At 45.2% G+C, this 13,166-nt stretch overlaps 1 protein-coding gene across 1 annotated transcript in view; it reads right to left on the minus strand.

Annotated features, from left to right (window-relative positions):
- kirrel3a (kirre like nephrin family adhesion molecule 3a) overlaps positions 1 to 13,166 on the minus strand; it is a 275,985-nt gene that overhangs the window by 24,277 nt on the left and 238,542 nt on the right. The window contains exons 9-10 of the mRNA XM_021617614.3: positions 12,456 to 12,582; positions 10,339 to 10,439 (exon numbers count right to left, since the gene is read on the minus strand). Of these exons, the coding sequence (XP_021473289.3) occupies positions 10,339 to 10,439; positions 12,456 to 12,582 (228 nt within the window). The remainder of the gene's footprint in view (positions 1 to 10,338; positions 10,440 to 12,455; positions 12,583 to 13,166) is intronic.

The following is a 13,166-nucleotide window of genomic DNA, read 5'->3' on the forward strand; positions in this document are numbered from 1 at the left end:
AGACTGAATTAAGACAACGATTGAAATTGACTGCTATTGATGTAAAATATTACTAGGTCTTTAAGAGTTTATTCGGAAGATAACAGCTCTGTAAATATTATTTTGTGGTGCCTGACTCTCTAGTTAATTACATTTACATGATTAGCTCAATCAGCTGGTATTAATTACGGATAAATGATTTTATAGAATAGCATGTCATATCACTTAATCCGGCATAGCCAAAGACACGACACAGTGTTATGGCTGTCTTGGGGTACAGGCTTGGTGGGCCCATAATTTGCATTCCCAGCACTCATCCCAGACCTCCTTGGATTTGGAATTGTTAAAGTGCTCCATGCACACAATGCAGAAGTTTACCTCGTTGAAGGAATCTCAATCTTCTGCTTCAATATGCTTTGTTTTGGCTTTTGTCTTAGGCAGGACAGTTTTTTGTTGTTGTTCAATGTGATTTGTCTTGGCTTGCTTCTTTCCAGCTGTTTTTCTATGCAGGGCAATTTTTTAAGCCTTCTGAGTGCTTGACTTTTTATGCTCTTCTTCCAGTGCCTGCTTGATGGGTGTATTCTCCAAAATCTCAGTTTTTCTCCTCTTCTTACCCCTTGTTGTAATTTTCCTAGGCCCTGCTTTTGGGAAGGGGCGTACATCAACTGGGTTGATATCAGAAGAGTAATCAGGTGTTTCCCAGCCACAGCCTGAGACATGTGGGGAGGTGCCCTGTGAAGCGACTGGCGAGGTGGCCTGGAAGGCGGTTGGAGAGGGGGCCTGGATAGCAGTGGTCACAGTGGCCTGAGATGTGACTGAAGAGGCAACCTGGGAGGAAGCTGGAGTGGTGGCCTGGAAGGCAAATGGAGAGGTGGCCTGGAAAGCAGCTAGAGAGGTGTCCTGGGAGGCAGCTGGCAAGGCCAGTGTGTCAGCTGGAGTATAACGATCAGTGGCAAGTGAGGGTGCAAAGTCAGATTCCTGAAATATATCAGCGTTGTATGGACAAATGCCGGTGCACCTGAACACAGCCTGTACATTGTTGGGTGTTGTGGCACCTGGAAGTGCTGTTTTGACAAGGCCTGGAATGTCATATATATAGTCATGGTCTTTCCGGGGTTCATCCGATCCAGGAATTCCTGGCAGAATTCACCATTTTCTTCAATGCCCCGTACACACTCCGGTCCAGGGACTGGAGCTTGTGTGAGCAGTGTGGGGGGAAAGAAAGCAAGACTATGCCAGAACTAAGATTGCAAAGACGGAGATGGCAGCATCGCCGTGACTAGCTCTTAGACAACTTTGCAGTATTTTGTTATTTGATGTACTATTTTTTACATCAGGAAATATTTTGTGTCATTACATACAGCCGGGAAGAACTATTGGATATTAGAGTGGCTGTAACTCACCAGAACTACCAGCATTACGACCAGGAATACGGCTTCCCTGGAGCAGTTCCTTTGTTCACTCTCCCCAGAGCAATTGAACTTATCCAGAGGCTGACCCAAAACATTGCAGGCGGAGGAGAGGCACTCGAGGCAGCCTGCTGGTTCAACTTAGGAGGCATGCACACCACCCACCACTTCCGAGTATATTACTTGCTAATGTTCAGTCTTTGGAAAACAAAGTTGATGACCTTAGAGCAAGGATTTCTTACCAGAGAGACATTGGGGCCTGTAACATACTTTGTTTCAAGGAACATGGCTCTCTTGGGATACTCTGTCGGAGTCGGTAAAGCCAGCAGGATTCTCAGTACATAGCACAGACAGGAATAAATATCTCTCTGGGAAGCAGAAGGGCGGAGGGGCGTGTTTCATGATTAATGACTCATGGTGTAATTCTAGGAACAAACAGGAACTGAAGCCATTTTGTTCACCCGACCTAGAATACCTCAAAATTAAATGCCGACCATATTATCTCCCAAGAGAATTCTCCTCCGTCATCGCCACGGCCATTTACATCCCACCTCAAGCCGAAACCTTGACGGCCTTCAAAGAACTTCACTTGTCTTTATGCAAACTGGAAACCACATATCCTGAGGCTGCATTTATTGTAGAAAGGAATTTTAACAGAGCAAATCTGAGGACTAGGCTGCCAAAGTTCTATCAACATATTTACTGTCCTACCCGTGCAATTAAGACTCTCGTCCATTGCTATTCAAACTTCCAGAATGCTTACAGGGCTCTCCCTCACCCTCCTTTTGCCAAATCTGACCACGACTCCATCTTGCTCCTCCCGTCCTATAGGCAGAAACTCGAACAGGAACTGCCTGTGCTTTATACTATTCAACGCTGATCTGAACAATCGGAATCCACGTTTCAGGATGGTTTTGATCACGTGGACTGGGATATGTTCCGGGTAGCTGGCAAAATAATCTAGACATGTACACGGACACAGTGACTGAGTTCATAAGGAAGTGTATAGGAAATGTAGTACCCACTGTGACTATTAAAACCTACCCTAACCAGAAACCGTGCATAGATGTTAGCATTTGTGCGAAACTGAAAGAACGAACCACCGCATTTAACCATGGAAAAATAGCCTGGTAAAATGGTAGAATTTAAACAGCATAGTTATTCACTCCGCAAGGCAATCAAAAAAGGTAAATGTCAGTGTAGAGATAAAGTGGAGTCGCAGTTCAATGGTTCAGATATGGGACGTATGTGGCAGGGACTACAGTCAATCACGGACTACAAAAGGAAAACCAGCCACGTCGCCGAGACCAACGTCTTGCTTCCGGACAGGCTAAACACATTCTTTGCACGCTTTGAGGATAACACAGTGCCACTGACGTGGCCCGCTAGCAAGGACTGTGGGCTCTCCTTCTCCGTGGCCGACGTGAGTAAAACATTTAAACGAGTTAACCCTCGCAAGGCTGCCGGCCCAGACGGCATCCCTAGCCGCATCCTCAGAGCATGTGCAGACCAGCTGGCTAGTGTGTTTACGGGCATATTCAATCTCTCCCGAGCCCAGTCTGCTGTCCCCACATGCTTCAATATGGCCACCATTTTTCCTGTACCCAAGAAGACAAACGGGACTATCGCCCCGTAGCACTCACCCCTGTCATCATGAAGTGCTTTGAGAGACTTGTCAAGGATCACATCACCTCACCCTTACCTGGCAACCTAGACCCACTTTTTAAAAAAATGTACCGCTCCAATAGATCCATAGACGATGCAATCTCCATCACTCTGCACACTGCCCTATCCCATCTGGACAAGACGAATACCTATGTAAGAATGCTGTTTATTGACTATTGCTCAGCATTAAACATCATAGCACCCTCCAAGCTCATCATTAACCTCAAGGCCCTGGCTTTCAACCCTGCCCTGTAAAACTGGGTCTTGGACTTCCTGACGGGCCACCTCTCAGGTGGTGAAGGTAGGAAGCATCCTCTCCACTCTGCTCTGCCCTGTAAAACTGGGTCTTGGACTTCCTGACGGGCCACCTCTCAGGTGGTGAAGGTAGGAAACATCCTCTCCACTCTGCTGATCCTCAACATTGCTGCCCCACAAGGGTGCATGCTCAGCCCTGTCCTGTACTCCCAGATGCTCAATAGGGTTTAGGTCTGGAGACATGCTTGGCCAGTCCATCACCTTTACCCTCAGCTTCTTTAGCAGGGCAGTGGTCATCTTGGAGGTGTGTTTGGGGTCATTATCATGTTGGAATACTGCCTTGCGGCCCAGTCTCCGAAGGGGATCATGCTCTGCTTCAGTATGTCACAGTACATGTTGGAATTCATGGTTCCCTCAATGAACTGTAGCTCCCCATTGCCGGCAGCACTCATGCAGCCCCAGACCATAACACTCCCACCACCATGCTTGACTGTAGGCAAGAAACACTTGTCTTTGTACTCCTCACCTGGTTGCCCCAACACACGCTTGACACCATCTGAACCAAATAAGTTTATCTTGGTCTCATCAGACCACAGGACATGGTTCCAGTAATCCATGTCCTCAGTCTGCTTGTCTTCAGCAAACTGTTTGCGGGCTTTCTTGTGCATAATCTTTAGATTTCCCTTCTGGGACGACAGCCATGCAGACCAATTTGATGCAGTGTACGGCGTATGGTCTGACCACTGACAGGCTGGCGCCCCACCCCTTCAACCTCTGCAGCAATGCTGGCAGCACTCATACGTCTATTTCCCAAAAACAACCTCTGGATATGACGCTGAGCACGTGCACTCAACTTCTTTGGTCGACCATGGCGAGGCCTGTTCTGAGTGGAACCTGTCCAGTTAAACCGCTGTATGGTCTTGTCCACCGTGCTGCAACTCAGTTTCAGGGTCTTGGCAATCTTCTTATAGCCTAGGCCATCTTTATGTAGAGCAACAATTCTTTTTTTCAGATCCTCAGAGAGTTCTTTGCCATGAGGTGCCATGTTGAACTTCCAGTGACCAGTCAGTAGGAGGGTGTGTGAGAGCGATGACACCAAATGTAACACACCTGCTCCCCAGTCACACCTGAGACCTTGTAACACTAACGAGTCACATGACACCGGGGAGGGAAAATGGCTAATTGGGCCCAATTTGGACATTTTCCCTTAGGGGTGTACTCACTTTTGTTGCCAGCGGTTTAGACATTAATGGCTGTGTGTTGAGTTATTTTGAGGGGACAGCACATGTACACTGTTATACAAGCTGTACACTCACTACTTTACATTGTAGCAAAGTGTCATTTCTTCAGTGTTGTCACATGAAAAGATATACTCAAATATTTACAAAAATGTGAGGGGTGTACTCACTATTGTGACATACTGTATATAGTCTTAATTCATTCCTACTTAGATTGGGGTGTATTGGGTATATGTTGTGTAATTTGTTAGATATTACTGCACTGTCAGAGCTAGAAGCACAAACATTTTGCTACACCTGCAATTTTTATTTTTATTTAACTAGGAAAGTCAGTTAAGAACAAATTCTTATTTTCAATGGCCTACGTGAGGAAGCTCTCTGGACCCCTTCTCCAGTAGCTACTTTCTCTCTTTTCAGAATCTGTACAGCGACACATGACATATGTCATACTTTGCAACAGATCTAACGGACTTCCCCTGCTCTGCTACATCATTTGACGCTCTTTTCAAAGTGCGGAAAGGTACTCTCCTGTCTGTGTTTCTTTTCCACGATCTAGGCATGCTGAAAGTTAAAGAAAACTTTCAGTTTTAATTGGGTTAGTTGTAACATTTTCTCACAAATTGGAACTACAAAGCAGTTGATGGCATCACAAAAACACATTTGGTCAAAATAATTACTTTCTTACCTCAAAATCAGATTTATGTCAATAGAATCTGCAGAGTTTATCACAGGGACTTGCTTTTTCACATGAGGGTTTAGGATGAAACTGAGCATGTGCACAGCGAATCACATGATTCTACCTCGCTTCTGATTGGAAGAGTTGCAAGTGTTACAACTATCTTAGGGTCGGCAGGGTAAACCAGTGGTTAGAGCGGTACCCGAGCTGACAAGGTATCTGTCCTTCTGCCCCTGAACAGGCAGTTAACCCACTGCTCCTAGGCCGTCATTGAAAATAAGAATTTGTTCTCAACTACCTTGCAAAGTTAATTAAAGGTAAACATTTTTTAAATTAAATCCTGTGTTACAATCATCCCCGGTCTCCCCTATAGGATCGGGTACAGCACAAACATCAAGTTGTAGGCATAGAGGGTTGGTATAATACATGCAGCTCCAAAAATGTGTTGGTGATCAAGAATATTAACTGTTTACTTTGCAAGCTCACCAGCAATGGGGCATCAAGTAACAATTACTAGCATAGGCCTACTGGTCTTTTGACATGCTAAAATGGCTGGAAATGGGTAATTTACTTATGTAGATTGCATTTGGAATTTGTTTGTGAAATGAATTATTACTGTGACGAAGATGCGCCATTGGCTCGTATCTTCACTTGCGCACTCCAAACTCCAGTGGAGAGAGCTTTGTTCTTTTGTTGAAATGTGTGCTGTTTCTTTCCCAGGTAGCCTAGTGGTTAGAGCATTGGACTAGTAACTGGAAGGTTGCAAGATCAAATCCCTGAGCTGACAAGGTACAAATCTGTCGTTCTGCCCCTGAACAAGGCAGTTAACCCACTGTTCCTAGGCCACCATTGAAAATAGGAATTTGTTCTTAACTGACTTGCCTAGTTAAATAAAGGTGTATATATATTTTTTAAATGCATATGTGGTAAATCTATATTCCATCTAATCCTACAATAATTGCTAGCATTTCATCATTCCATCCCCGTACCTGTCACGCCCTGGCCATAGAGAGTATTTTATTCTCTATTTTGGTTAGGCCAGGGTGTGACTAGGGTGGGCATTCCAGTTTCTTTATTTCTATGTTATGGCCGGGTATGGTTCTCAATCAGAGACAGCTGTCTATCGTTGTCTCTGATTGGGAATCATACTTAGGCAGCCTTTTTCCCACCTGTGTTTTGTGGGTAGTTGTTTTCTGTGTAGTTTATGCACCTTACAGAACTGTTTCGGTTTTCCCTCTTGTTTATTTTGTTCGAGTGTTTTGTGATCAAATAAAATCAAGAACACTTACCACGCTGCACTTTGTCCGATCGTCATTACGATGACAGCCGTGACAGAACTACCCACCACCAAAGGACCAAGCAGCGTGGCCAGGAGGAGCAGGGATCCTGGGCCTGGGAGGAGAGGGAGTGGAGGACCTCATGGACATGAGAGGAGGTTATGGCAGGGGACAATACCCTGCCATGGAAACAGGCGGAAACAGCAAGGGATGAATGGTGGCGATACCATTAGTCACGGCAACGAGGCAAGCACGGGAGGCAGGTCAAATTGTTTTGGGGGGGAGTGGGCACACGGGGAGTGTGGCAGAGTCAGGGTTCAGACCTGAGCCAACTCCTTGTGCTTACTGTAGGGAGCGTGGTACTGGTCAGGCACCATGTTATGCGGTGGAGCGCATGTTGTCTCCAGTGCGCGTTCACAGCCCGGTGCGCTACATTCCAGCTCCCTGCGCTGGACGGGCTAGAGTGGGCATCCAGGCAGGACGGATGGTGCCGGCTCAGCGCGCCTGGCCTCCAGTGTGTCTGCACAGCCCAGTGCGTCCTGTGCCAGCGCCACGCATTTGCTGGGCGAAAGTAACCATCCAGCCAGGACGGGTTGTGCCGGCTCTACGCTCAAGACCTCCAGTGTGCCTCCACGGCTCAGTGTATCCGGTGTCTGTTCCAAGAACCAAGCCTCTAGTATGTCTCCCCAGCCTGGTGAGTCCTGTGCCTGCTCCCAGAACCAGGCATCCTGTATGTCTCCCCAGCCTGGTGAGTCCTGTGCCTGCTCCCAGAACCAAGCCTCTAGTATGTCTCCCCAGCCTGGTGAGTCCTGTGCCTGCTCCCAGAACCAGGCATCCTGTATGTCTCCCCAGCCTGGTGAGTCCTGTGCCTGCTCCCAGAACCAGGCATCCTGTATGTCTCCCCAGCCTGGTAAGCCCTGTTTCAGCTCCATGCACCAGGCTGCCTATACGTCTCCTCACTCCAGTGATGATCCATGGCCCGAAGCCTCCAGTGATGATCCATTGCATGAAGCCTCCAGTGATGATTCATGGCACGAAGCCTCCAGTGATTATCCATGGCCCGGAGCCTGCAGTGAGGATCCATGGCACGAAGCCTCCAGCATTGATCCCCAGTCCGGGGCCTGCAGTTAGGGTCCCCAGTCCGGGGCCTGCAATGAGGGTCCCCAGTCCGGGGCATGCAGCAAGGGTCCACAGTCCGGGGCCTGCAACGAGGGTCCCCAGTCCGGGGCCTGCAGCGAGGGTCCCCAGTCCAGATGCGCCACCAAAGTGGGATTAGTCCGAGGTGGAGCGGGGTCTGTGTCCCACATTGGAGCCGCCACCGAAGTAGATGCCCACCCGGACTCTCCCCTATAGAGTCCCCAGTCCGGGGCCTGTAGCGATGGTCCCCAGTCCGGGGCCTGCAATGAGGGTCCCCAGACCGGGGCATGCAGCGAGGGTCCACAGTCCGGGGCTTGCAGCGAGGGTCCCCAGTCCGGGGCTTGCAGCGAGGGTCCCCAGTCCGGGGCCTGCAGCGAGGGTTCCCAGTCCAGATGCGCCACCAAAGTGGGGGGAGCCTGAGGTGGAGGGGGTCTGTGTCCCGCACTGGAGCCGCCACCGAAGTAGATGCCCACCCGGACCCTCCCCTATAGAGTCAGGTTTTGCGGCCGGAGTCCGCACCTTTGGGGGTGGGTACTGTCACATCCTGGCCATAGGGAGGCTTTTATTCTCTATTTTGGTTAGGCCAGGGTGTGACTAGGGTGGGCATTCTAGTTTCTTTATTTCTATGTTTTGGCCGGTATGGTTCTCAATCAGGGACAGCTGTCTATCGTTGTCTCTGATTGGGAATCATACTTAGGCAGCCTTTTTTCCCACCTGTGTTTTGTGGGTAGTTGTTTTCTGTATAGTTTATGCACCTTACAGAACTGTTTCGGTTTTCCCTCTTGTTTATTTTGTTCGAGTGTTTTGTGATCAAATGAAATCATGAACACTTACCACGCTGCACTTTGTTCGATCCTCATTACGACGAGAGTCGTGACAGTACTATTTATTTCAATATTTTAAGACATTTCTGTTTCATGTTTGAAATACATTTTCATTTTTCATTTCTTACCCCCTGAGTGGTTCGATGTTTATTGTAAACATGAACTCTCGCAAGACTCATGAGGTATAAGTTCTGTTTATTTACTTCAATGTATGGTTTCCTTTGTTAATATTTACAGGGTTGTGTCGGAATTCTGTGTGTCTGTGTCCTTATGTCTCTGTCATTCTGGTTGTGCATAATAGGAGCGCCTCAGTGTGCACAGAAATAGGCTACTTGGCCTGCACGCCATGCTTTGGAGTAAGCAGTCTACAGTGAAAAAGATACAATTATTGTTCCATTTATGAATTGTGATGAAATATCATTAATAATCATTAAGTCCGATTAAGACGAATGTACCAATGGAGGTGGAAATTGCCTTTTACATTGTAGAACCAGTTTATTGGTTGTAATTGACATTTGGGTAATTGTATGGTCTTGGGCCAAGTGCTTATATGTAACTGTTTGAGCTCCTTTTAGAGAGATTTGATTTGGTTTCTCAAGTGGAGGCTGTGCAGTCTTGCCCTCTACCTGTGTTCGTTCAGGACAGACTAAGCCTGATACAGAGCCTATTTCTTTTGTGCTTTTGCCCGTGTATATTTGGTAAACCTACTTGTAAATTTTGTATGATATAGAGAAGTGACCTAGAAGGCAGCTGGAGAGCTGACCTGTAAATAAATATACACTCTGAGCACATCAACCTGCCTTGCCTTTTGCTGATTTCATGCCCTTACGACTGCTACAAGTCCCTATTTTACAATTACATACTCAAAATGTGTTGTAGACAAAATAATGAAAAGGGCTGCCTGGTAGCCTCAATAAATAGACACAGATTTGAGGTTGAACAAGTCATTGCATGTATAGATTTTTTTTACTTGATTTGAAACTTGACTTGAAAAACTTGACACGACTTGTCTTAGAATGCACGACTTGGACTTGACTCAAGACTCAACCCGTTCTACTCTGGGACTCAATTTTAGACTCGCTCCTTGTGACTTAAGACTTGCTTGTGTATCGAATAATAGTGACTTGGTCCCACCTCTGCTGATTAGTATAGGTCAGGAATGGGATGAATCTCTCCATTTCCACTATGAAGGAAATATTAATCTGTTTCAGGAAAGGCTTGATACTGTTATCTAAATGAGGATAATGACTTCTAATTTTCAATAAATTTGCCTTCACTTCCCTTGTTACTAGCCTACATACACGTCTATGAGATCTTTCTCTATGGACTACGCCATCTTGTTTACCTTAGGATAGGATATTCATTAGGATATTCTTTGCCGTTGATTATTCTACGTTAAGTCCTTAGGGATGTCCTCACATGACCTACTTTCTTATTTCTTTAGGTCAAGCTCATTCATTTGGTTTGCACTGCTTTAATGGGATATTTCACCCAAATTACAAAATTCCATAATCGTAAGACAGCAATCCATACTGTTAATGGTAAGGAAGCCAATAAGTCATTTTTTACATCTAAAGGTAGACTATCTGGACTATCAACATAAAGTGTAACCAATAATTTCATATGCAAGGATTCCCTCATATAGTTTTTTTTTAAATCTACTTTTGCTCCATTGGGATCCTTTGTTTCCACCCCACCTATCCTTGGCCAAATTTTTGGCAAACCATTCTATTCACAACAAATGTCCACAGTAATTTATTTGTCAATGATTGACTTGAGGCATGTACACATCTTCATCATGTTAAAACCAATAAGGTGCCTCGTTGGTTGGAACAGAAAATACATGTTTTTAGAAGGAAGGAGGGATGTGTTACTCACAATGCGGTCGGGAGGAGGAGTGCTGCGGATGAAACACTTGATCTGCCCCTTCTCCCCGTAGAGGACTTGCTGGGTCTGGGTGCTGGAGATAGTGGGAGGACCTACAGCATGGCCAAGGGAAAATAAGTCAATCATTCCAATAAAACGCCCACATACATCAACGGCCTATCAGATGATGGGGAAGGCGAAGGCCACATGCATTATAATGCTTTCTAGTTTACAATAAAATGGAGACAAGCAATTATTCATGATGAGATTTGAATTCGTTTTTATTAAGGTGAGATTCACGGAGTGATGAAAAGGTTGTTTTCATTGCTTAATGGCTAAGAAAGAGAAGAAGAAGTGTAGAAGGTTTGGATAAAGGTCTAGAGAAAACAAAGTAATTCCAGTTCGCAGTCCTGTGCGTTAGTTCCATTTCACCTCCTGCGCCTGTGAAAGAAAACCTTAGAAATGTGTGACCTTCGACTGACACAGTGTGACGTTGACAGCCTCCCAAGTCAAGGAGCTCTTGCAAATTCCAGAACTACCTACCATAAGAATAACAAACATTACAGTGCAAAAGGGGCTTCTCAATACAGCCAAACGTGTTCACACAGGGGCCCTGTGGGGGAGCTCGAGAGATCTGACAAAAGACGTGGAAGCACAAAAGAGTGCTATAACTAGATAACTTTATTTCCCATGACTTTATCTTGGAGCAGCTCTCCTGAGTCGCCGTAGGAGGAAAACAGGGTGGATGAATTTATTGGAGGAGAGGAGAGGAGGTGTCACTTGTTTGTGATTGGAGTGGGGAATGAAACTAGGATTCATTAGCCTGGAATCCAAACAGTTTCACTGTACAATATCAATCTTAACCATAACCTGTCCAATCAGCCGCCGCTTAGGAACAATGGGGAGTGCGAAAACCCATGAGGCCAAATGCTTCACCTTTTCAGGTTGTCAAATAATGGACTTCCTAACAGAAGCTTCAAGGAGAGAAAAAGCCTCCTTTGCAAAGAAGGAGAAATTCATAAAAGCCAAACCTCTATCTTATTGGTTCAATACAGCAGAACTGTATTACACTGTATGGGCTCAAGGGTGAAAGCTTTCATCAAAACAGTCAGTCTATATGCCTCCAGAACCCTTTTTCATTGACTGGTTAAACCTGCAATGAGAGCAGACAATAAGAGAGCCCCTTTGGCAAGCGAGAGGGGGAAAAAAGTACAATTTCAAGTCAGCCATTTTGTGGTGCTACCTACAACCCTGCATATTCTTGTGGTGTGAATTTTATGACGATATCCCGGCTTCAGAAATTCTTCTTCTACGGAGGAGTTATTCAATAGAGCTCGCCATCGATTGTGTGACCTTGACTTCAGGCATATTAAACAACTGGCTTTGTTTACTATTTATTGATTAGTTAAAAAAGGTTGCAATAACTTCTCATTTAGCCATGGCCAGCTGCCACGGCACTGAGATAAGGCTGGGAGATTAGTCCATTTGCAATCGATGTAAAGACGTGTTTAATCACCTTTTTCACCTTTAATTACATTTATCCTGTGCTGTTTATTTCTGGTGCAACATGCTCATTCCTAGGTGAAGTCATTGTCAATGACATTGATTATATTAATGAAACGCTAACAGACAATGGCCATTTTATTCCCTTTCAGATAACACACATATTTCTAATATGTAAAATACATGTTAAGTATGTTTATGTTTAAAATATTTCCTCTTTGAAAGATAAGGAACAATTGAAAGTACACTAGTCTTAAGACAACATTTAGGCTAAGCTTTGATGTCAGAAAGCATGGAGATATCAACACATATCTGTAATAGGATAGGGTTAGGCAATATTATGATAGAATTGGGTATCAACAATTATTGACAGCCATTGTGATATGACAGATATTCTTTCATTGAAATAGTTCATTTTTACATACTAAGTTACAGTCCTAGCTGTCAAAAGCAAACTATGTTATTATGACCCAATGATTTTGACTCCCCTAGTGTAAATATGTCTCCGCTTTTACCTTGTTGTCCCTGAGTCCAGCTAGCCTCAAACATGTCCCTAAGCTTGGAACAACTTCCACATTGAACTTGGAAATTCATTTAGCATTCATGCACATGTGAAATGTACTTACCATTCACAGTGAGGGACACTTCCTTCTCTCCAGCTCCAACTCGGGGGACCACCGCCCGGCATACGTACTTCCCAGCATCCTCCTGCCTCACCGCCTTTAGCGTCAGGATGTTCTCATTGCTAAGCACCTGTGGAGGATCAAGGTCAAAGGTCAGGCTGGTGATAAAACGGTCATCTCTGAATTCAAGGCTGCAGCCGAGTCCTTCCGTCCAACCCCTGTATCAGCTAATCGAAAACCCAATATGCCCTCACCAAGAGGAGAGTGCGGCACACACTTAGTCGTCTGCAAGGCCACCTGAGCCACTGCTTTAATAAACGGTATGAAAGGGTATGTTAACCTCAGAATATCAACATGAACTTCATGGGTGAAATTGCATATACCACAGACTGAAAGCGCTGGACCATGTAAAATAGATTATTTTTTAACCGATACCATTATGAAGGTACAGTGTGATGTGTTGAGAGTCTTGGCCCTTTTCTAGTTTTTCTATCAGTCTCTTGAAATGTCTGAATTTGATGACAAGTGCTTTTCCTGGATAAATACAGAGAATAGCATATTTGATGCACATGTACATGACATTCACCTCTAGGTGAATGAAGAATAAAGCTGCTTTGGCACAGTATAAAAATGAATACCTGTATAATAGAATACATATTAGAATAGAAAAGAAAATAAGACAATAGAATAGACTAGAACAGGATAGGATAGAAC

This window comes from Oncorhynchus mykiss, chromosome 10, assembly GCF_057628025.1.
Source record: "Oncorhynchus mykiss isolate SJ-2025 chromosome 10, ASM5762802v1, whole genome shotgun sequence".
Lineage (NCBI taxonomy): Eukaryota > Metazoa > Chordata > Actinopteri > Salmoniformes > Salmonidae > Oncorhynchus > Oncorhynchus mykiss.